Source organism: Callorhinus ursinus, unplaced genomic scaffold (assembly GCF_003265705.2).
Source record: "Callorhinus ursinus isolate GAN/ISIS: 27379988/994484 unplaced genomic scaffold, GSC_fseal_2.0 scaffold8, whole genome shotgun sequence".
Taxonomy (NCBI): Eukaryota; Metazoa; Chordata; class Mammalia; order Carnivora; family Otariidae; genus Callorhinus; species Callorhinus ursinus.
The window spans coordinates 14718574-14744957 of NW_027397070.1; the positions used below are offsets into that span (position 1 = coordinate 14718574).

Sequence of the window (26384 nt, forward strand, 5' to 3'; positions counted from 1 at the left end):
GATAATATTAGAGTAGGTAGATTTTGTTAACTATAGGGTTTACGTTTCTATATATACAGTTGGCGTCCAAAAATTAATTTCTGGTCATTTTGTTTTTAAAAGCATAGAGATTCAGCACGTGAAGATTTTAAGGTAGGATAAGATATGTTTGATTAAGTAATAGTTTACAGCATTATTTTTCATGAAACAACAGCAATTAATAGGAGGAGAAATTTGGATGTTCATAAATTATGTAGGCTAGGCTGTGTAAACATCAAATTTAGAGAATAGTACATAATTTGAATTATTTAGGAAATAAGCATTCTTTTTTTCCCTTTTAGGACATAGCTACATTTTCCTATGAGAGTCAGACTTTTTATTTTATGAACATAGTAATATAATAACTGGTACTTGTGAGAGGTGTCATTGAGGTAAAAAACCTAAACAAGTCTCAGACATCTAATTTTATATAGAAAGCAAAACATAGTCACACTGTTGTCTATGTTAATCCAGGAAACTTTGTACAATTCATCTCTTTAGGTAATTGTCATTCTTAAACAGAGATGGAATAATGATGACTGACATGTTTGTTTTGGTGGGAGAGTGCAGACCAAAAATGTCTGAGGTCATTGTATTCTCTTAAAATCAAAAAAAAAAAAAAAAAGACTGCAAAATTTCTCTCAACCTCATTCCTATGTTTAGCAACTATTAGAGACAATAAAGTTCTCTCTGTGTCAGTTCCTGATCTCTTTTATGAAATGTAATCACTGGGTCTATATGGCAGAGCCTCCTTAAGCTGATACTGCTTTGCAATTCCAAATAACCCAACTTTCATCAGCCGACTGGAATCTCTATTGTCCTTTAATAAAAGTAGAATTTAAATCAACAGTAAAGCCCTGATAACTCACAATCCCAATTCCATGTGTTTTGAGTTTTACTGAATTTAGCAATCAGGAATGTTTGGTGATTGGTTATATTTATTTCAGGAGAAGTATTTTTGCTTTTCAAGGTAAGCTATAACATACTTATACCACAGCAGCTTGGTTTCTAAGTACTGAGATTCATTATTGATGTCTTATAGTGGGAAAGTAAAAATTCTCCCATTTGGAAAATTCAAAAAAAGGAATAAATCTTTAAATTTTAGGACTTTGATCTTTGAACTCATGGGGTTGCAGACTTTTGAAGTATGCCTTTGTATATCTCTGGCTCTCACTCTTGTGGTTGCTAGGAGACAACATTCCTTAGGCTGAATATCCTACTTGTTGTCCAGTTTGGTCACTAAGAGTGTTATGGTAGAGTTAATTTTTAGATCTCTTTGAGAAAGCCATCTTTAGTTTAAAAAAAAAAAAATGCCACAGGGGGAGAGCCTGATTTACTCAGAGTTACATGTCCTATCCACTTTTTACCCCCGAATATCTATTTTACTATTCTTATATTTGCATAAAATATTTTTGAATCTTTGACTCTGCAAGCCCCATTCTTTAGTTTTGGGAGGTATTTATGATTTATTTGTACAACTCAGTAGGGCACATCTGGTCACGTATGTGATTAATTTGGAAAATGCAGTGGGCCTTTGTGTCTGTGGCCTCACTGCCACACTTAGCACATGGTCCATAGTTATGGACACTGTAATGAAAATCATGCACCTTCCTCAGTGATCATATTATTTCAGATTTATAAAAACATTTTATTTTAGAAAAACTAATTTAATATACTTTTATATTTGTAATTGATGCTTAACAATTTATGTCTTGCTGAATATGTATCCTGATATAACATAGATACTTTACCAGATTCTTCTGTTGTTTAACTGCCGTATGATTATGAAACAAGAGCTTCAGTCTAGGATATTGTGTGATATATACATTTTCAAAAAAATGAGATTGCTATTTCTATAGTGTTATCTGTTTCTTTCTTTTCTTTTTCTTTTTTTTTTTTTCTATTTGTACAGGGAGCTGGGAAGTCTCTGGTTTTGACAATGTCACCTCCTCTGGGCTTGATTTTTAGTCATTGTCAGCTTTGAAGAGCTTGCTAGGTGTCTTTCAAGGTCTCTTTCTAACTTTAAGGGTTAATAATTACTTAATTAGTCTGAATGGATTAGGTGCTCATTAAACTTTAGTGCTGATAGAGGAGTTAAGATGGCAGAGGAGTAGGGGGACCCTAAGCTTGTCTCTTCCCTTGAACACAGCTAGATAGTGATCAAGTCATTCTGAACACCCAAGAAATCAATCAGCGGTCTACAAAAACAAAAACTGCAAGTCTACAAGTAGAAAAGTGACCACCTTTGGAAGGTAGGAGATGTGGAGTTGACTTGGGGGAGATACAGCTCTGGATACATTGGTGGGGAGGGAGCCTGCTTACGGAGGCTACCACAAAGTATTAGAAGCCATGGAGTGTAAAATCTGAACCTTTAGTGGTCCACTGCCATGGAGGATGTGCCTGGCTTAAAGGTGTTCAGGTGGCAAAGTGGGGCAGAATCCCAGGACTGAAAGCATGGTCTGAAAGAATTCTTTGAAAGAATTAATAAGATCGATAAACTCCTAGCCAGACTTATCAAAAAGAAATGAGAAAGGACCCAAATTAATAAAATCATGAATGAAAGAGGAGAGATCATGACCAATACCAAGGAAATACAAACAATTTTAAGGACATATTATGAACAACTATATGCCAACAAATTAGGCAATCTGGAAGAAATGGATGCATTCTTGGAAACTTATAAACTACCAAAACTGTTTGAAAATCTGAACAGACCCATAACAAGCAAGGAAATTGAAGCAGTAATCAAAAACCTCCCAAAAAACAAGAGTCCAGGGCCAGATGGCTTCCCAGGGGAATTCTACCAAACATTTAAAGAAGAGTCAATACCTATTCTTCTGAAGCTGTTTCAAAAAATAGAAATGGAAGGAAAACATCCAAACTCATTCTATGAGGCCAAAATTACCTTGATCCCAAAACCAGACAAAGACTGCATCAAAAAGGAGAATTACAGACCAATATCCCTGATGAAGATGGATGCCAAAATTTACTCACCAGGATACTAGCCAATAGGATCCAATAGTACATGAAAAGGATTATTCACCATGACCAAGTGGGATCTATTCCTGGGCTGCAAGCATGGTTCAACATTTGTAAATCAATCAGTGTGATATATCACATTAATAAGAGAAAGGACAAAAGACATATGATCTTCTCAATTGATGCAGAAAAAGCATTTGACAAAATACAACATCCTCTCTTGATTAAAACTCTCCACAGTGTAGGGATAGAGGGAATATACCCTCTATATTGGAACTATAAAAGCAATATAAAGGAAATGTAAAAGGAAATATAAAATATATAAAAGCCATCTATAAAAAGCCTACAGCGAATATCATTCTCAATGGGGAAAATATGAGAGCTTTCCTCCTAAGATCAGGAACATGACAGCATGCCCACTCTCACCACTGCTGTTCAATATAGTACTAGAAGTCCTAGCCTCAGCAATCAGAAAAACAAAAAGAAATACAAGGCATTCAAATTGGCAAAGAAGAAGTCAAACTCTCACGGTCTGCAGATGACATGACACTTTATGTGGAAAACCCAAAAGAATCTACCCCAAAATTCCTAGAACTCATACATGAATTCAGCAAAGTTGCAGGATATAAAATCAATGCACAGAAATCAGTTGCATTTCTATACACCAATAATAAAGCAGCAGAAAAAGGAATCAAGGAACCGATCCCACTTGCAATTGCACCAAAACCAATAAGATACCTAGGAATAAACCTAACTGAAGAGGTAAAAGATCTGTACTCTGAAAGCTACAAAGCACTTATGAAGAAATTGAAGAGGACACAAAGAAATGGAAAAGCATTCCGTGCTCATGGATTGGAAGAACAAACATTGTTAAAATGCCTATACTACCCAAAGCAATCTACACATTTAATGCAATCCCTATCAAAATACCACCAACATTTTTCAAAGAGCTAGAACAAACAATCCTAAAATTTGTTTGGAACCACAAAAGATTCCAAATAGCCAAAGGAATTTTGAAAAAGAAAAAACTGGAATCATCACAATTCCTGATTTCAAGCTATAGTACAAAGCTGTAGTCATCAAGACAGTATGGTACAGGCACAAAAACAGACACATATCAATGGAACAGAATAGATGACCCAGAAATGGTCCCACAGCTCTATGGTCAACTAATCTGGACAAAGCAGGTAAGAATATCCAGTGGAAAAAGGACAGTCTCTTCAACAAATGGTATTGGGAAAACTGGACAGCAACATGCGGAAGAATAAAACTGGGTCACTTTCTTATACCATACACAAAAATAAATTCAAAATGGAGGAAAGACGTACATGTGAGACAAGAATCCATCAAAATCCTAGAGAAGAACACAGGCAGAAAACTTTCTGACCTTGGCCATAGCAACTTCTTACTAGACATGTCGCTGGAGGCAAGGGAAACAAAAAAGCAAAAATGAACTATTGGGACATCATCAAGATAAAAAGCTTCTGCACAGCAAAGGAAACAATCAACAAAACTAAGAGGCAGCCTATGGAATGGGAGAAGATGTTTGCAAATGACATATCTGATAAAGGGTTACTATCCAAAATCTATAAAGAACTTATTGAACTCAATACCCAAAGAAAAAATAATCCAATCAAGAAATGGGCAGAAGACATGAATAGACACTTTTCCAAAAAAGACATCCAGATGGTTAACAGACACATGAGAAGATGCTCAACATCACTCATCATCAGGGAAATACAAATCAAAACCATGATGAGATACCACCTCACACAGGTCAGAATGGCTAAAATTAACAACACAAGAAACAACAGATTTTTGCAAGGATGTAGAGAAAGGGGAACCCTCTTGAACTGTTGGTGGGAATGCAAACTGGTGTAGCCACTCTGGAGAACAGTATGGAGGTTCCTCAAAAAGTTAAAATAGAACTACCCTATGATCCAGCAATTGCACTACTAGGTATTTACCAAAAGGGTACAAAAATACATATTCGAAGGGGAACATGCACCCCAATGTTTATAGCAGCATTATCAAAAATAGCTAAACTATGAAGAGAGTCCATTTGTCTATCAACTGATGAATGGATAAAGAAGGGGTGGTATATATAAATATACAATGGAATATTACTCAGCCATCAAAAAGATGAAATCTTGCCATTTGCACGACATGTATGAAGCTAGAGTGTATTATGCGAAGCAAAATAAGTCAGTCAGAGAAAGACAAATACCATATGCTCTCACTCATATGTGGAATTTAAGAAACAAACCAGATGAACATATGGGAAGGGGGAAGAAAAGGAGAGAGAGAAACAAACCATAAGAGACTCTTATGATAGAGAACAAAGTGAGGCTTGATGGAGGGAGGTGGGTGGGGGATGGGCTAGATGGGTGATGGGTATTAAGGAGGGCACTTGTTGTGATGAGCAGGGAGTGTTGTATGGAAGTGAGGAACCACTGAATTCTACTCCAGAAACCAATATTGCACTGTATGTTAACTAAAATTAAACAACAACAAAAACAACAACAACAAAACTTTAGTGATAATAACTAGATAGGTATAGAAAAATAGCTTCAATTTATTGCTTCATTTTTTCTTTTAAAATTGGTTGGTTTATACAAAAGGTGAGATTGTATTTTATAATCCATATATTGGTGTATGTTCTCACAAAGGATTTTTAATTTCCTTCTGGGTATGAGTGGGGCAATGTGTATGATGCAAATGGATGTTAATATACTAGAAGTATTTCAATGATTTATGAGCAAACTATGAGAGAACTGAGACTGCTGTGGAAATTTCAGTTTACATAATCACCATAGGTATGCATCATAAGTAAATAGTTTGCTGTTACTCATAGATAGAAATACTGAGCACAACAACCTATCAGCTAAATGCATTTTATACAGAATTACTACTGTCTAATTATTCTTGATTAGGAATTTGTTATGCAAAGCAATCTTGAGAAAGAGGAACAAAGCTGGAGGTATCACAGCCCCAGATTTCAAACTATACTACAAAGCTGTAGTCATCAAAACAGTATGGTGCTGGCACAGAAATAGACACATAGATCAATGGAACAGGATAGAGAACCCAGAAAGAAACTCATGTTTGTATGATCAATTAATCTACCATAAAAGAGGCAAGCATATACAATGGGGGGAAAGACAGTCTCTTTTTGAGACAGATTCTCATAAATGCTGTTGGAAAAACCAGACAGCTACATGCAGAAGAATGAAACTGGACCACTTTCTTACACATACACAGAAAGGAACTCCAAATGGATTAAAACCTAAATGCGAGACCTGAAACCATGAAAGTCCCAAAAGAAAACATGGGCAGTAATCTCCTGGACACCAGCCTTAGTGACATTTTTTTTTTTTGGATATGTCTCCTCAGGCAAAGGAAACAAAAGCAAAAACAAACTATTGGGACTACACCAAAATAGTCCCCAAAATAGTCTTTGCACAGCAAAAGAAACCACGAACAAAAAGAAAAGGCAACCTATTGAATGGGAGAAGATATTGGCAAATGATATATCTGATAAAGAGTTAATATCTAAAATATATAAAGAATTTATACAACTCAACACCAACCCCCCCAATAATTAGATTAAAATGGGCAGAGAACCTGTATAGACATTTTTCCAAAGAAAACATACAGATGGCAACAGGTACATGAAAAGATGCTCAACATCACTGATCATCAGGGAAATGCAAATTAAAACTACAAGGAGAAATCACCTCACACCAGTCAGAATAGCTAGTACCAAAGAGACAGGAAATAACAAGTGTTGGTGAGGATGTGGAGAAAAGGGAACCTTTGTGGTACACTGCTGAGAATATAAATTGGTGCAACCAGTGTGGAAAACATTAAGGAGTGTCCTTAAAAAATTAAAAATAGAAATACTGTGTGATCCAGTAATTCCATTAATTTACCCAAAGAAAACAAAAACACTAATTGGAAAAGATCTATGCAACTGTGTGTTTATTGTGGCATTATTTATAATAGCCAAGATATGGAAGTAACACAAGTGCCCTTGGATAGATGAGTGGATAAAGAGGGTACACACACACACACACACACACACACACACACACACACACAAGCGTGCGTGCATGTGCCCGCGCATGCACACAATGGAATTACTCAGCCATAAAAAAGAATGAGATCTTGCCATTTGCAACAACATAATGGACCTAGAGAGTATTATGCTAAGTGCAATAGATCAGAGAAAGGCAAATACTGCCTGATTTCACTTAAATGTGGAAATTGAAAAAACAAGGCAAATGAGCAAACAAAAACAGAAACAGGCTCATCGATACAGAGAACAGATTGGTGGTTGCCAACGAGGACAGGGGTGGGGAAAGGGGAAAATAGGTGAAAGGGATTGAGAGGTACAGAGGAAAAGATCTCTGTAAACAGAGCACAACCTCAGGCATTATTACCCTTATTTAGCGAACTCTCACCTCTCCAATAGTGCCAGTTATCAGGAGAGAAGCACAATTTCACTGTAAGCTACTGAGGGAAGTAAACCTGTGTTTTCTTAGTAACAATCCACAGCAAACTTAGTAGATAAACTGCCTCGTATATGTGAATGTTCACTTTCCGCCTGTCTGAATTATCAGAAGCCAAGTGTTCCTGGTATTCACTGCGGATTCTTGTACAATCTTCAGGCTGAACACTTGATGCCCCACTTTTGGGTAGTGTTTGCCAAAACACGGAGTAAATATCGTAATCACCTCAATTATTCTTCATGGCTTAGACAGGCATTAAAAAATATTCAATCACATTGCGAGAAACTGAAGTGCTCTTCAATTTCAAACTAAATTCTTTCTCAAGCCTTCTGAATACGTCAAGAAGAAGGTCTCAGCTAAAAGCTAGTCTTTCCCATCTTTCCAACATTTTGTAATAGACGGTCCAGCCCTCAGGTTCAGTTTTCTGGAGACTACTGTAGTATCCAACTCCAATAGTTGTTTATTATTATGGTTGCTGTCTGTTTATGGTATGAAATATTAATTTTCTATTTATGGGGTTGAAATTAAGTTGTCTTTTGAAATAAATTGTGTTAAGTAAAACAGTGATTTGACTTAGAGAAAAATATTCAATAAATGATAGCGTAGGTAGAACATAGGGCAACTGTCACCAAGGAGGGGCCAAAGTTTGGGAAACACTACTTTAAGAGATATTCCTGCATAATATCTAGGAGATGCCAGTCTCTAGAACAGCTGCCCTTGTTTCCATGTATTTTGTGAAGGAAAATTTAGCAAAGTAGTGATGCATCTTGTTAAATTTTGAAACCTTTTTGAGAAGTAATGGCGAGAATGGGAAGAAGATGATAATCTTTATTGAGCGTTTCTTTGCTAAATGGTTTTCACACGTGCTCATTTGTTTCTCATAACAACTTTGAAAAATTAGTATTAATCTGCACATTCAGGTTTAGGTCCGAGCTTCACTCCTTCCTTCTGACTACCCTGCTGAGATAGTAAATCTTGTGTGCCAACTGCAGCAGGTATGGTAAGGGCGAAGAATGTGAGGTAGAGATGACTGTGTGGAAAAGCATGAAGTTTGGAGTTATGGTTTACCTGAGTCTGAATCCTAGATATGTACACTGCTGAGCCTCACTACACCACTTACTGTGTTATTTACTGTGTGCAAACTTTTTCTGAGCCATTTTCTTTTAACCTATAAAATGTAGAAAATTATAACTAGCTTAGGAATTGTTGGAAGGACTGAGTGAAATAAGAGGTAAAGCATTTAGCACAGTACTTGGTAAGTAAGCAGTTACTCAATGTTAGCTCCCTTGTTCTAGTTTTTAGAAAAGATCCTAGATGTTCTCCATGTCAGTTGAGACTGAATGTAGTTATCAGATACACATATAAAATGGAAAAGTGACTCTCTCTGCCCATGAACAAATATCTGATTCATTCTCTAGCCCTCACCCCACCACAAGAGAATAATTAAGGATGAGAGATAGAGTTATCATTCGGTCACATCTATTCACAAGTTAATAAATCAAATGCATTTTACCTTTTCTTTTTTCTCCTTTCCTGTGTCCACAAAAAGTATTTGCCTTTATAAAAGATCTGAAGTAAGGCCTCCCGTGTGATAAAAATTTGGTTCCTTTCATTGTATAAGGAAATATTAAATACATAAATACATTTATTTTAATCTGTTTTACTAGTGTATTTCATCAAAAATAGCGTATGTTTTTCTGTATTGGCTACTGATAGCTGTTAAAAACAAGTTCAGGAATGCCATTCAGACATTTATAGTTCTGAAAAAAGAACTCTAAAATATCATCCCAACATATTCTGTTATAAAAATGGCTCTTACCTCCCTTTTCCCTTTCACCCAAATCTTCAAAGATCCTGTCAGACTTTCTTAGGTTATATGAACTTACTTCCTATGATGGATAATAAAAATAAAACGTTTTTTTTGATAAGGGTCAATGCAAATCTTCATGAATAAATTATCTGAAAAACAAACTGAGGTTTCTAGAGGGGAGGAGGGTAGGGGGATGGGTTAGCCTGGTGATGGGTATTAAAGAGGGCACGTTCTGCATGGAGCACTGGGTGTTAAATGCAAACAATGAATCATGGAACACTACATCAAAAACTAATGATGTAATGTATGGTGATTAACATAACAATAAAAAGAAAAAAATTATATATAGAAAAGCATTTAGAAAATTCACCAGAAGGGATCAATATTTTCATTTATTTTCAGAAATAAAGAGTTTGAAGAAGCTGTTGATTTCTTCACCTGGGCTCTTAAAATTAATCCCTGTTTTCTGGATGCTTACGTTGGACGGGGAAATTCTTACATGGAATATGGTCATGAGAAAGCCACCAAACAAGCGCAGAAGGACTTTCTGAAAGCGTTGCACATTAATCCAACATATGTAAAAGCCAGAATTAGCCTAGGCTATAATTTGCAGGTAATGTTATATAACAACATGTTAACCCATAAAAGCATCTTTTGGACAAGGGAAAGAATATATTTAGCCCTTTACTGGTGATTGGGATATATGTTATTTCTTTGGTCATGTATATTTTACCTTTCCCTTACTATCAGTATCCAGAGCAGAGCTTCTGCAGGGGTTTATTAGTTACAGGGAGCTTACCTGTGGACCACACCCAGGGACCTGGCATACTAGTGAGATGTGGACCCTTTGAACCTGAGTTTCCTTAATGCGTGTACCCCGCCTTACCTTACCCCCACTCTTACATACAACTTTTGAAATTTGCCTGATGAGTTTCACATATAAGAACGCGGCTAACGTTTGTTTCACTAACTTATACTTGGGCCCCATAGGTATTGTCCTGTTGAATTAATGACAAGCTAGAGAGAATAAACAGTGTACAAAAGTTTTGAAGTGGACTTTAGTCACGCAGTGGATCAGACAACCACTGTATAGGGATTTAGGTCATCTTCCAAAGGGCAATGAGCCCATACTGGGAAGGCAAGAGACCAGGTGTTTGTCTTTTCAGCAAGATGGGAGAGTGTTACTCTGTCTGTTACCAAACAGGTCTCTGAGTGATTTCTGGAACACTCTGACATGACCCATGCACTCACCAACCTATTTGCACTAATAAATATGTAGTGACATTCTTGGAATACAGTGCCAAGTGTGCTATATTTTCCATGAAGAGGAACTGAATGATTTTAAATTTTCTTCTTTTTTTTTAATATTCAAGATTTTAGAGAATAGGCAAAAAATGTGTTCATATTACCATAATCTGCAGAAATTCTTATTAATAATCTGCAATTAAAGTTGATTTTTAAAAATTTGAAAATGAGTTTGGCTGCTCTAATAATATTAATAACATTGGAGGTGATTGTTAGGATTGGTGGTTATAGTGGGGTATGCCCAAGAACTCATTAATAAGGGAAATAAGATTTCCCTTTGAGACTAAATTAGCCATCATTGGATCACAGTAGAAATTTCCAAAGTCAGCTTGAAGAGACAGGATGACTCCCAAGGCTGAGAGAGCTGACTGCAATACAATGAAATGTGTTAGCATCATCATTCATTGCATTCAGTAGGCATTTTACTGAGCCCCTAATATAGGAGAAGAAATGCTCTAGGCCTAGGGATACAGCAGTGAACCAAATATACTTGATTCTTCTATAGAGTTTACTACCTAATAGAGAGATGAGTATCAAGCAACCATAGGAAAAGTTATTTAATTATACTCATGATACAAAGGAAAAGGATGGGTTTTAGGACAACTTATAACAAGGAAACCTAGATTTGTTTAAGGGGTAAGAGAGGAATTTTTGAGAAATTAACATTTAAATTGAGTGTGAAAGACTAGTAATCAGTCAGAGTTAAGAGCTGAAGCTAGGACATAGTGAACAACACTTTAGGAAGTCTTGTGAAAGAGACAGAGGGCCCAAGTGGATGGAGTGTAATGATAGGAAGTGAGTGTTGTAGGACAGGCTAGAGAATTGGAAAGTGACTGGAGGTGAAGGCCTTGCAGGCCAGTTATAAATGTTAATATAATTAACCAAAGCAACGACATCAGATTTTTGTTTTATGAAGATCTTACTTGATATGTATCAACCTGAAAGAAGACTGAGAAACACATCAGTAGGAAGAAGGATTGAATCAGGAAAGAAAGGACTGAGAAAAGAGAGAGAGAGCTTCATCCAAGTTCTGCCCAAGGGAAAGAGTAGCCATTTGTTCAAAAAATACTTAACAGATTTTCCTACTATGTGCCTCGCACTAGCGATACCGAGGTTAGCTAAAACAGATTTCAGGAACAGATGACAGATATCCCACTGTGAGGCTGTTTGCAGCTTAATATTCTTATATTCCTTGTTTCTCCAATGAATTTGTTATGCCAGTGTTGATTTTCACATAATTTGCCCAGAGGGAGAAGATTTGCCAGTTAAAGAACAGTGTGTAGTTATCTCATTAGTTTTATGCAAGAGTCACTGGGCTCAGTTTGGTTAATGTGAGTCAGCTTCTCAGCTTCTGAGATTCTGGCAAGTTGGATTTTTAGCCTATGCAAATAAAGGACAGACTCTGGACTCAGTGGATTTATCAACTCACCACCTTACACTGATGAGGTATTTAGTTGCTAGCTGGTCTTCTCTACGAAATAATCAGATACCTTTCAATTAACAGTGCCCCTCTCCTAACTTTTTTCTTGTTTTCCAGTTGGTGCTAAGGTTTGTATAAACAAAAACTTGGTAGATTTGAATGCATTTTCCGTGGAATATGTATAAATGACCCTAAAATTCCAGATGCCGGTACAATTTATCAAAATAGGTCTCACATTATTAGTTTGTTCTCTTATTTATTCAACACATTTATTTTATTATGTTCATTATATATATATATATTATGTATAACTGAAGATCCAATGCCAGGCAATAAATACAATCTCTGCCTGTGTGTGTGGAGTTCAGTATAAACTTTGTGGTGATGATTGTCAGAAGCATTGGTGTTTCATATGGTGGCCATGATTTTATGTTGTCCAAGACTGGCATAGGAGATGACTCTGACAATTAGATTTATTTTAATTAATTAAAATGTTAGCATAAATACTCAGAGGTAATTTAGTCAATTGAATGCACTTAGAGTACAGTCTATTTCCTTGTTTAAAATAGCTTAGATTTAGCACAATATAAATTTACCCTTACTAAAGGCTTTATTTGATTAAGTTAGAACCATAAACATTTGTCATGTTATGGACAATTTCCTACTTCAAGTAAATGAAAAATTTTCTTAGGCCAGAGGAAAATTCCAGAAAGCTTGGAATCACTTTACCATTGCCACAGAAGTTGATCCAAAATGCTACTTAGCCTATGAAGGAAGAGCTGTGGTCTGTCTTCAGATGGGTGATAATTTTGCTGCAATTCAAGATATTAATGCTGCCATAAAGGTAAAAATCCACTTAGATGATATTATCATTAGCATCAATTAATGAATAGTGTCATGTAACTTCTCTGTAACTTTTTTTTTTAAGATTTTAGTTATTTATTTGACAGAGAGAGGGCACAAAAGCAGGGGGAGTGGGAGAGGGAGAAGCAGGCTTTCCGCTGAGCAGGGAGCCCGATGTGGGGCTGAATCCCAGGACCCTGGGATCATAACCTGAGCCGAAGGCAGACGCTTAACGACTGAGCCACCCAGGTGCCCCTCTCTGTAACTTTTTAAAGTAACTTGTAGGGAAAATAATATATATATTTTTTTTTCCTAAGAGATTCCTAAAGAGTTTTTATGGCTTGCCAATTTTATAACTGAAGTACATTTAAAATCCAAAGTACAAACTCATGATAAATGTTGATTCCTTTCAGTAAATGCAATTTATAGTTTCATGGGACATCAATATTATTTTGTCATAAAAAATGAATGCAAAACATAAAAAAAATGTTCTGGGTTCAAAGGAACTAAAGAAAGAACAACACAAATCCCCAGATTCTTCTATAGTGAAATGGCAAATAAAACCCTCAGGTTTTGTATACAGTGACAGAAAATCCTCTCTTATAGCTTTTGGATTCTGTTTCTGTAGAAATGGGCAGACTTTGTAAACTTTGAGATGTGAAAAAAGGAAAGAACTGAAAGATAATTGCTACTACCTGGACAAATAAGCATGTTAACTATTTAATTTATTCTCCAGTGTAACGGAGTCAAACAAATAAGCTTCCTGCCAACCATGTCTATCCTTTGGAAAGGAACTGAGTAAAGCACTAAGATTATTTTTTTATTGCGACCAAATCAACGAAAGGTTGACACTGAATCAACTTCATACAGAGTCCTTTCTCAAAATATTTGCTCTAATGAGGTTTCACCTGCACTATAAAATTACTCATTTCCCACAAGTAGATTTCATAACATTCATTTTTACAGACATGAAATTGGAGATACATACTGTTCTCAGATGCTAAATACTCATACTATTATATTGCAGATCAATACGACAGCAGAATTCTTAACAAATCGTGGTGTGATTCACGAGTTTATGGGTCAACAACAGAATGCAATGAAAGACTATCAAGCAGCAATTTCTCTAAACCCCACGTATTCACTGGCTTACTTTAATGCAGGAAATATCTATTTTCACCATCGGCAATTTTCTCAGGTAATGAGTTTTCCTTAACATTTTATTTTTGACACTAAATGCTTTCTTTGTTATATAGAATTTCAAAAAGCAATCCTTACATCATAGGCTAATCATTCATTAGCTCTCTTCAAAAAAGTTCTTTCATAAGAATCTTTGTAATTATTTATTACATGTTCACATCTCTATGGATTTATTCTCCTCATTATCATCAACCATTCAACACTTGTCCAGTAAACATTGTTCTGGACTTTCCCGAAGTGTGGGTCATTGCCTTGCTGTCCATTATTGCCAGCTTCTGGCCTAGAATCCTCTCTCTGCCCCCACTTAGACAAATCTCAGACTTCCTTCAAGACTCTTTTACATTGATGTGATTATCTAACTCATCTTAATTGCTACCTTTCCTAAATTTTAGTCACATGAGCATTTGACTGGGAGTGAGGCCATAAGGATGTCAGTTCTGGTTTTATAACATCTTAATCATTTTAGAATGTCTGAAATGAAAGTATTGGGTTATTAGATGACATTTTTTTATATTTTGAATTTATTTTATTTGCACTGTAATGCACTTACATAATTCAAACTCAATTTTAACTTTTTATTTATATTCACTCTTTTGTTCTTTATCTTCAACTTATCTTGTTCTTTGCCTGTCTCTGAGTCAGAAGTTTCACTTATTGTCACCCTTTAATTTAGACTGTGATGAGTTGTCAAGGTTAGGCCACTTCCCTAAGTACTGCTTCTAGCACTATCCTATGTATTTCGGTCTGTAATTTTTTTTTCTTTCCTAAAACGTTACACCTGAAATGTTATTTCCCCTTGGACTAAAGAATAAATTAATAGGACACTTAAAATGTCCAGGTGGAAGGGCTTTATATTTTCTAATTTTGGAGTTTATTGAGTTTTAATGTGGTCTTGTATATGCCAACTTAAAAAAAATGCTCCAGGAACCTTTTCAAAAAAGAATTTCTGGGCGCCTGGGTGGCTCAGTCGTTAAGCGTCTGCCTTCGGCTCAGGTCATGATCCCAGGGTCCTGGGATCGAGCCCATCAGGCTCCCTGCTCCGCGGGAGGCCTGCTTCTCCCTCTCCCACTCCTCCTGCTTGTGTTCCTGCTCTCGCTGTGTCTCTCTGTCAAATAAATAAATAAAATCTTAAAAAAACAAACAAACAAACAACTGTTAAAAAAAGAATTTCTACTATAAGGATATAGAGTTAAAAATATCCATATAAGATCTATCTTATAAGTTATGTTTTTAATTTAGCCTATAGCCGCACTTGTTTTTCATTTGGTTTATTTTGGAGTGAGAAAGGTGTAAGTACCTTAAAATTAGTGTTTTCTTTACATCTCTTGTAATTTCTACTTTATGAAAATTGCTGCCACATTATTATTTTATACAGATATTCATACGCATTACATATGCATTGTGAATGCGTTTCAAATTCTCTCTGTTTCTTTAAAATGGTCTTAGGAATAAATTCTGATATGAAGATCGTAACCTCTGATTTCATTTGGTTTTCCTTTTGCCTGGTATTCCTTTGCCCTTCTCTTTATTTTCAATGTTCAGAATCCTTTATTTCAGGTTTGTGTCTCTTTTATACAGCATAGAGTTAGATTTTGCTTTAGATAGCAATTTGAAAATACTTTTTAATAATAATGATAATAAAATTTTGGCATGGTTGATCTTAGTTCTGTTATTTAATGTCACATTTCCTTTGTACATGTATTTGGTATATTTTATTCTGTGGCCTACTTTAATTATTTTCAAAGGTAAGTAGGTTTATAGTTTTGCTTTAGTGATTACCTTTATAAAAATACCTTTATACTCTTAGTTCCTTATTTCTTTAGTTTCTCTATTACGAACAACAATAAAATTGCCATTTAATCTCTTCTTCCCTTACTCTTCCCTCTCATCCATTTGTTGATTTTAGTTAATAGTATTCTTTTTTTAAAAAAATTATATTTTTATTCTTAAATGTGTATAAACTTACAGTGTCAGCTGGTGCCAGCCTTCTACTCTGTTTCTATTCTCCCATTTTGTTGTGAGTTTCATTATTCCTCCCCTGCCAAAGGGCTTAATATTTGCAAACTATTTTGTTACCCTTATTTCACATTTTAGTCTTAGTTCTCCAGTTAAGTATATTCAGTTCTCATCACCAGGCTTTTTGCCAAAGTTTTCCTCCCGACCACTCATTTCTTAGTTGCCTGAAATTGGTCTTCTAGCAGAGTCCTGAGAAAGGGCTCATGAGAACAATATTCCTTGAATTTTTTTTATGTTCATAGCTGTTTGCCTGCAGTGTTTACAACTTAAGGCAGCTTGTCTGGGTTTAAAATTCTGAGTCACTTTTTCTTTCCTTGAGTGTCTTACGTGTTGTTTCCCTATTTTCTGGATTTGTATGTTGGTGTCAAAAATGATCTTTTTGATGGAAACCTGATTTTCATTATTTTATCAGTGACTTTTTTGGTCAAGATAACCAAAGATTTCTTTTTTTTAAGTAAAAAGTTTTGCCAAGATATGTCTCAGAGTTGACCATTTGGAGTCAGTTTTAAAGTACACAGTGTGCATTTTCATTATGTAGATTTCAGAAAAGTTTTGTTGAATTTAGTATAAAAATTTTTTTGTTTCATTATTCATTGGGAATAAATGCCAATTATTATATATAAGATGCCCTTTGACTTCTATATACCAATTATTTTTTCTCATGTTTTATATCTTAGTTTTTGTTTCATTTTCTTTGCCTTTTTCACATCTCTCTTCTAAATCTTTCCTGTGTCCTCTGAAATCTCTATCATCCCCTGTGGACCTTATAGATCAGGTTTTTAAAAAATAAATTTTTTTTTTCTAGTGTCATCTCATTTCCATGTCTTACCTTCCTGGCTGCCTCATTTCTGAGATCCTTCATTTCTGGTTTATTTTTTCTTAAATGCAATTCTCCCTTAGCAATTTTTTTCTAGTTCATTTTGAAATGTTATGTTATAATTTTTATCTGTGTTGTAGCAATACTTTTTTATCTGGTGAGTTTTTGTTATCTTTCTAAAAATTAAGCTATCATTTCTCATCCTTGTTTTTATTACAAAGGTGGGCAAATTACTTTTCTGTTACTCACATTTGGATGAGATAAATTTTGTTCCTTGACTAATAGCAGAGATTCTTATGGGAAGCAGGGTGATGAGCCATGGTAACTGTCCAAGTTGCTCTCCCTTTGATGCTATGGCAAAGGACTTTCCAAAATGTCCTCTCTAGCCTAGCTGGTCTGAGAAGGCTTCTACCACAAGCTCTGTGTTTCTCACAAGTTTTCACAACCCTTGCCTTCTAAGATGATATACTCATTGTATTTTATTTTTAAGATTTTATTTATTTATTGGGCAGAGAGAGAGAGAGAGAGAGAGAGAGCACAAGCAGGGAGAGCAGCAGAGGGAGAGGGAGAAGCAGGCTCCCCGCTGAGCCCCGATGTGGGGCTCAATCCCAGGACCCTGGGATCATGACCTGAGCCGAAGGCAGACGCTTAACCGACTGAGCCACCCAGGCGTCCCTGGCGTACTCATTTTAAAAAGTTGTTTTTATTGCTTGCATTTTCCAAGACCTGTAACCTCTGTGTTCTCTTGTGCCTCCTAATACTGCCACCATATCCCTTAATGAAATGATCATTGGGTCATCTTTATGTACCGAGAGGCTATGGTTCTTGTCTCTATTTTGCTGGAAAAGTTCAGCAAATACTTCCTTATACCACTTAGTTCTTCATTCCTTCAATCTCCATATATTTATGATGTACCTGCCACGTGTGAGGCATTAATAATACCCTGAGGATGCGGAGCTAAACAAGATAAGAAAGGCTTTTTTTTTTCTGATGGAACTTACTTTTTATTGGAGGAAGAAATAGAAAATAAACAAGAAAATATTAGTAGTGATGAACATCGAATACAGTCTCACAAGAGCATTATTCTACCAGTCTGAGCACATGTGTGGGACTCTAGGAGATTGAGAGTGCCTGGGTGGAGAGAAGGGGTTCAAGGAGCAAGCTCTGGGGGAACACCAATGTTTAAGAGTGAAGCAGAGAGGAGATGTCAGAGAGTAGGCCGAGACGAGAGCATCCAGCCAGGGTGATGGGAAGAAAAACAGCAGAGTCTGATAACACCTTGAGAATCATGTGCTTTAAGAAGGGAAAAGTGTCCTGAGTCAAACGCTGTTGGGAAAGGTCAAGGAAGAGGAGCTTGGAGGAAGTCCCTGATGATTTTGGCAAGAACATTGTTGCGGCAGCGGTGAGACAGAGCCTTGAGTAGGTAAGGGTTGTGGAGGAAATGTGAGCTGAAGAATTAGAGCAGTTCAACTGGTTCAGGAAGTTCTGTGACAAGAAGTAGTGAAATGAGGTAGAGTGCGGTAAGAAGTTCTCTTTATTTTGTAAATATGAAGGATAGTGATTCATGCTCCTATGTTAATAAAAAATGTAGTAGAAAAGAAGAAATTGTTGGGGCAGGAGAAAGTGGCAGAAATAATTAGGATCGAAACTTTTGAGAACTGAGGTTAAAGTTTGGAAGTTGCTGGAGTGGCCTTTGAAGGGAGCAGGACACACCATGGATTATGTCGTGAGGGAAGGCAGAGAGTTGGGGCACAGTTGAATGCAGACAGGCAGACTTTGACAAGTAGGTATTTCTACTTATTGACTACATTTTCTCTATGGGATATGAGTATCAGTTATCAGTAAGAGTGGTGTGGACGCTTAAAAAGGGGGGCGGGGTGGCTAGGAGTTCTGAGGAGAAAAGAGAAAATGTGAAATAACTGTTACAGAGAGTAGTAGGGTGAGCGTACTGGGGAAGTGTAGTAACCAGACAACATTAAGCTCTCATTTTAGGTTCATGGTTATGATATCAGCGGCAACCATATCTTTCTCTTCCTCACTTCTTTCATCCATCAGTCATCTAATCCTGTCAGTTTTGTGTCTTGATTTTTTTCTCAGATACGGCCCTCCATTCTGTACTACTGTCATTGCCTTGGTTTAGCGCTTACTCTTTCCCAGCTTAGATCATGCCCTTAGGCAATGAGCCCTGTGATGAGCTTAGTTGACCTCAGTAGTGAAGCTAAATGATGGGACAGAATTATCAAAGGTACAATTCTATAAGGCATGAATGAGATTGTTGCAGCTCAGACCCTGGTGGACGGTTGGCAGGCTAATGTTTTCCCAGGTGGACAAGCCAGGGTCAATTGCCTTAAACTTCATCAGTCTTAGACCATCTCTGGTTGGGTCCTAGCAATGTTTCTCTGCATTGTGGAGTTAGTTAATGAGATAAAGACAAATATTCCCAGGTCAGTTTTTTGTTCCCATAAATGTTTAAAATCCATATGAGAGGGAGACTCTCACCTTTTAAACTTGTCCTTAATAACTCCATGGGCATCATGTATAAAACTGGTTAGATTTAAAGTGTATTTGAACTTTGATCTTTCTTTCTTTTTCTTTCTTTCTTTCTTTCTTTCTTTCTTTCTTTCTTTCTTTCTTTCTTTCTTTCTTTCTTCTTTCTTTCTTCTTTTTCTTGTGTGGCTCTATTTCCCTGGAACTGGGGACACATTAGCTGGGCAAATATTTCATCTAAAATGTGTTCTGTCATCTCTGTCTTGATATATACCGGATGCTTGGGCTTCACAGTGCACATGCCTTCCAGAGTTAAGCAGACTTTGCAAGTAGTTATGCAGCTATGCTATATTTTAGTATGCTCGAGGTCTCTTTGTGGAGGAAATGGCTTCTGTTCCCTGCTCCCCACCTCCTCAACCTTTGTTTCTAACTGTCCGGGAAGGAAGATTTAGGGGCAGGAAGAAGGGTCCCTCAATAGATCAAATAATCTCTAGAAGGTTCAAATTTAGATATGTTCTGGTTTCTTTTATCATTAGTTAGTGACTTAATAGTTTTAAATCATTTTTGGATGAGCTACATGCATGCATCATGAACTATGGGTGACTTTAAAAAAATAACTGGATCTGTTTTTTAATTAATTACAGATATTAAGGCATTAGACCAATTGTTAAAAAATCAAGGCCATCATTGTGGTAGGTGTCTTTGGCCTTCAATTGTTTCATAGCCATTACTCCTATACTTCAAGTTACTTCATTAAATGGATAGGATTTTATTTTCTAAGCAATATATTTTAGAAGCTGTAATAGAAAGTTATATTATTCACAGTTAAGCATATTATTGTGTGTTACTGAATTCTTTTATCTTAGCTGAGGTAAGCATTGGCTCCTACCTGATTGAAGTAATTCTTTTGTGATATAGAATAGTGTGGCCTTTACTGATCATTTACTGGTTAACTAAAATGAAACCTAAATTACTTATTGAAGAAAGTCTTGGCCCTGCTTGGAGTCATTTCCTTGCCTCATTTCTGATGATCTGGTGATTCTGATCATCCAGCCTTCTGTTCGGGAGTGAATTCTCTTTAAGCTCTTCACAGAAGGATGTCAATTCTGCCACCCTCTTAACAGATTCTTCTAATTGCACTTAGCTGCCATACAGAATAGTTCCATCCAAAAATGAGATGGGTTATACAATCTTGATCTAATGCCTCTCGAAAGTCAGAGGCAGCAAAATTCATGGAGAATTGCCTTAGGGCTATGTTGTCTCTCTGTTTATAGACACTGGGAAGAAATGATATATCAATAATAATTGAGGTGAAAATAATTGATATTTTGAATATATATGGATATTTTGTATATACTTTACATATTAACCTCACTTAATCCTAAAAGCCGCATGGGAAGTAGAGTTCTGTTTGTTACTTCCATTTTACAGACAGGAAAACTGGGTACAAAAGTTACTCACCCAAAGACATAGAGATAATGAGTGGTGGAGCCAGGATTTGAACGTAGAAATCTGGCTCCGTGGTTTGAGCTCTTGGCCACCATGCTACCAGTGTTCCATTTCACTCATGATGGAAGTGAATTGAAATCAAATCCCTGGGAAACATAAGAGAAAAATAATTCAGTGATGGAAACAGAGAAAATGATCCGAGAGGTAAGAGAAAAACCAGAGAGACACCCTTCCCAAGGACAGAGAATTTTACAAAGGAAGGAGAGATCAAAGTGTCCATGCCACAGAAATGTGCCGAAAGTAAAGAACTAAAAAATGTCCATTGGGCTTGAGGACATCTACAGCCTTAGCAAGAGTGGAATTCACAAAATAGGGGGAGATAGAAGCAAGATTGTGGTGTGTTGGGAAACACTGAATAGTAAAAAATCGGAGAACAACCTGGTCTGGCCCCCGAGGCCTGGCTGCACAGCCCCAGGGACTAGGGACCCCTGAACAATACCAGAGGAGACAGACTGTCCCCAAGAAGGAAAGTGCGCTATTTGAAACTCCAGCTACCATTCAGAGGAGGAGATCACTGCAATTTCCTTCCGGTGAATCGCCAATTTCAGGAGCCTCCTGGCTGCAAAACCTGAGCCTGACATTCATCCTGAACCACAACCTCAACTCCCAGGCCCCGGGGCGGGGCACGCCACAGAATTGTTAAAAATGACTTTTCCTTTAAGTGAAGTAAGTTTTAAAGTAGAAGCCAAATTTGTATCCATCATGGAATTAGAGAAGAGATTCCTATCTTGAGTAGTAGCATGTCTAATCAGCATCTGAAGCTATTTGTGGTGAAAGGACATTTAAAAAAATTCTAACTTACTATTCATCAATATGTTACTAAAACACAATATAAACAGGTTACTGGAAATATATTCATGCGCTGGAATGTCATAGCCACGTCAAAGTGCTGTAAATGTTACTAATGGTTTACTCTTAGTTTCTGTGCTTAATCTCTTTACAGAGCTGTAGTAAATGATTTCTTGGGCTGAGACCCCAAAACCAGTCTACAGACCACACTTTGAAGGGTCCTTTCAGCTCGATGACGAGTAGAGAATAATCTAGAGTCTTGGATTTTCTTGACAAGTTGATTTTTTCCCTCTCTTCCTTCTTCATAACTTTCATAGTGTCACTAAGTTTTTATCCCTTTTTGTTATGGTTTAGAGTCTTATTTGGAAAATTCATTTACCTTTTTAGCTTAGATACTCTGCTTTTATATGAAAAATGTTAATTTTCTAACATTTTATCTTGTTATGGCCTTCCTTTCTAATTTATATTTTACCTTTTCCTGGTGCTGTATAAGGATGTGGGATTTGAGGGGTAAGTAGTGAAGCATTTTGCCTCAGCAAGGAGTAGTATTTTATCACTGACATTATCGAGATTTGCCTACACGTGGTGATAACAAAAAGCAAACTGACTTTTGGCTGGTTTATTATTGTTTTTTACATTGTCTACTGACAATGCACCTCTTTTTAAAAAATTTTATTTATTTATTTGACACAGAGAGAGAGAGAGAGAGATCACAAGTAGGCAGACAGGCAGGCACAGGCAGAGGGAGAAGCAGGCTCCCTGCTTAGCACGGACCTGGATGCGGGGCTCTATCCCAGGACCCTAGGATCATGACCTGAGCCGAAGGCAGCCGCTTAACCAACTGAGCCACCCAGGAGCCCCATGCCCCTCTTTTTCAACTCTATCTGGGATGAAATGCTTTCATTTCCCCCTTGGCATGCCAATGTCCTTATTTTATTTTATTTTACTTATTTTTTTTAGCATTTTTTTATTATGTTATGTTAATCACCATATATTACATCATTAGTTTTTGATGTAGTGTTCCATGATTCATTGTTTGCATATAACACCCAGTGCTCCAAGCAGAACGTGCCCTCTTTAATACCCACCACCAGGCTAACCCATCCCCCCACCCCCCTCCCCTCTAGAACCCTCAGTTTGTTTCTCAGAGTCCATAGTCTCTCATGGTTCATCTCCCCCTCCGATTCCCCCCCTTCATTCTTCCCCTCCTGCTATCTTCTTCTTCTTCTTCTTTTTATTTTTTAACATATAATGTATTATTTGTTCCAGGTGTACAGGTCTGTGATTCATCAGTCTTAGACAATTCACAGCGCTCACCATAGCACATACCCTCCCCAATGTCCATCACCCAGCCACCCCATCCCTCCCACCCCCCACCACTCCAGCAACCCTCAGTTTGTTTCCTGAGATTAAGAATTCCTTGCCAATGTCCTTATTTTAAATTAAGAGCAAAAGTGCTTCAGATTGCTATATAGCTGCCAATTAAAATATATTCAAATTATCATCATCTTCACATTTTACAGGCTAGTGACTACTTCTCAATGGCTTTAAAGTTTGATCCAGAAAATGAATGTGCTACCATGAATCGAGCTATTGCCAATACAATATTAGGGAAATACAAAGAAGCAAAAGAAGATTTTGCATATGTGGTTGAAAGCTGTCCCTTCTGGGCTGCAGTATATTTTAACAGAGCACACTTATACTGTTGTTTAAAGCAATATGAACTAGCTGAGGAAGACCTAAGTAAAGGTATTTTTGTTTTATAACTTGGGGGTAAAATCACAGTGGTTGATATGTTTGTTTTTAGACTATAAAAAGAAGAAAATCATCAGGTCTCTCTGTCTAGGTAAGCTTACATAAGAATTACTGTTTTTATATAGCATATCTTTAATGCCATCAGTATGGATTCCTTCATGGAATAATTTAAAGCGTGGATAAGCTGAGATACAGAAAATCATTAGGGAAACCAGACATAAACAATGCCAGCCTTTCAAGGAGAGACATTGTACTGTGTTCCTCAAGTTAGTTTTCTTAGAGAGATTTAATCTTTTTAATTTTACCAAATAACCACTTGCATTTAAAGAAAAATGCTTCCAAATTAGCAATGCTAAAGTTCTTGTACAATTTTTATTTTTAAAACATGAGACCATTTTCCAGGGTTATCATAAAACATATCTTGAAATGATTTTCTTTTACAGCTCTGTCTTTGAAGCCTGATGATGCTCTAGTATATAAGCTTAGAGCAGAGGTTCGTGGTAAAATAGGTCTGATTGAGGAAGCTGTGGCTGACTATATTCAAGCACTCAACCTTCAAGAATATGCCTCAGTGATATGATTACAGAGACTATGGTTTCTGCAGCAGCCTATACAGTTCTTCTTCCCGAAATTGAAACTTATTTGTTGTTTAAAAGGTTGCACTATCTTCATTATTGCATTCATTATGTTTTGTTATCTATATAACCCTTTAATTCATTTTAACAATATATTTATATTATATATTAATTACAAAGCATCTAGATCACTTTCTGCATATTTGAGAAAGCTAATAATAACAATTTCTTCATAGGGTGCAGCATTTAAATGGGGATGTTTTTAAAGGAATATTAGCATTTAAAATATTTTCTTTAAGGTAAATTAATTCCTTTTGAAATAATATAATCTTCATGATTATAGAAAAAGTGTCATTGACCTTTTCATCAATAAATACTCATAATGTATTCAACAGTATCCAGATTTAAAAAAATAAATACAGAGTTGATGGCTATAAAGAAATTAAGTATGTTTCTTCTCTCTTCCTGTAAACAATGTCTACACAGGCCCGTATTCTTCCTGGTACTTATATTATTCCACCAGATAAACATGTTTCTCTTTTACATGTTTCCTCCCTTCCAGCACAGCACCTATAAAAATTTTGACCTTTCCGTTTCCTTGATATAGTTCTTTTTGACTCTTTGATGGAAATTTTGTAAATATATATAAAAATTTTGTATACACTTATAATCAGTGCTTCAAAGAAGTTAATGAGTAAAAATTAAAGACAGCTAAAAATTTTTCCTTCAAGATTGATTGATTGATTGATTTGACAGAGAGAGAGAGAGAGAGAGAGAGAGACAGCGAGAGAGGCCATACAAGCAGGGGGAGTGGGAGAGGGAGAAGCAGGCTTCCCGCTGAGCAGGGAACCTGATGCGGGGCTCGATCCCAGGACCCTGGGATCATAACCGGAGCCAAAGGCAGACGCTTAACAACTGAGCCACCCAGATGCCCCAAGACAGCTAAAAATTCTATATAGAATGTCTATAAAGGATCCTTGAGTGAACCAGAGAACCCCTTTTCTTTATCTTACTGATAAGAATAAGATTTCATTCACATTTGCTTCACTCACTTATTTTCCTCTTCATTTCATTCTTCCGGTATATCTCTAGCTCCTCAGAGACTTGTTTTCACAGAGATGAGACATTTTGGAAAGCATATCTCTATCTACTCAGTTTCCTTTTTTTAAGTTTGATGTACCAGATTTTCACAATAGAAGGTTGATTTTCATTTGTAAGCCACCATGGAGATGCGTCACACTATTTCAGGATAGTTTTCTAGGCATATGTGGGGTCCACCCTGAGGACTGGGTCACCCATAGCGAGTTGTTTTGGTTGGTGAGTCAGACACATTTAATAAGCCACTTTGGATCACTTGCCTTCACCTGTCTCCAGATAATTTTGTCCCAGCCCAGGCCACAGGTGAGATTTAGACGGAGCTCATGCACCCACAGACAAGCCCTTGCCTCGGGCTTCCCATGGCCCCTGCCCCAGGGCATCTGTGTTGGTGCTCAGGTGTTGGATTGCTGCGGGATTCTGCCAGTGCTCGCCCAACTGTACCGTGGATGTGCAGGGGCCTAAATCCCTGTCAAATGAACCTCTGATGATGGGAGAAAGGAACTAGTAGGGAGATTCTTCTCCCTCCCTTCTCTTGGTGGGGTGTCCTGAGACACTCTGTATACAGCCTCCCGGAGGATGCTCCTGGCAGCCAGCTTCAAAACATACCTTGTGTCTCCGCTTCTGCCTTCCCTGCCTCACTCCCTCTTGTCACTGCTCCTATGTTCCCCGGTTTGCATGTCTTGATAAAGTCATAGCACAGAAGCATTTGCCTCTGCCTCTGCTTTCTGGTCTAACCCAGGCTAAGACAATGAGTAATTTAATATTTTTTTTCTGATCACACACAAATACTTCTAAGATGAGGCAGGACTGATGCAAACCAAAGGCCATAATAGTATATTGGTGCAAATCATCTCTAACTTGTCAAAATGCTACATGTCCCCCCCGTCCAGATCCCCTTGGCACCCAGCTTCTGTGCACACTGGCAGTATCCTCCCGCACACACCTGCCCTTTCCACCTGAGGCATTTCTCTCAGTCCACACATGAGCCAGGTCAGAACGACAGGGGTGTTCACGTCACTAGGAGCCACCTTCAGCAACCATGGAGGGAAGGTGGGGAATAAACACTTCAGCTTTCTTGACTTAGGGGGGATCCTTCTCCCTGACTTCTGCAATCAGCATGAGCCTCCCCGCCCCACCCCGTTCCATTGCCCACCGTACAACCGCCTCAGTACATACCCTTTGTTGGTTTTCCCCTTTCTTGCCTCCCTCTCTCCTCCCCAACACCAGCTTGCTGGCACCTCCCCCCAAATAA

At 37.2% G+C, this 26384-nt stretch overlaps 1 protein-coding gene across 2 annotated transcripts in view; it reads left to right on the plus strand.

Moving 5' to 3' along the window:
• The window catches only part of TTC6 (tetratricopeptide repeat domain 6), a 202793-nt gene extending 178336 nt beyond the window's left edge, over positions 1 to 24457 (plus strand). For both annotated transcript variants that reach the window (XM_025869141.2, XM_073895111.1), the window contains 5 exons: positions 9721 to 9931; positions 12735 to 12887; positions 13914 to 14084; positions 23228 to 23453; positions 23903 to 24457. In XM_025869141.2, coding sequence (XP_025724926.1) covers positions 9721 to 9931; positions 12735 to 12887; positions 13914 to 14084; positions 23228 to 23453; positions 23903 to 24039 — 898 coding nt within the window. In that variant the 3' untranslated portion in view covers positions 24040 to 24457. The remainder of the gene's footprint in view (positions 1 to 9720; positions 9932 to 12734; positions 12888 to 13913; positions 14085 to 23227; positions 23454 to 23902) is intronic.
• Positions 24458 to 26384: the final 1927 nt, after the last annotated feature.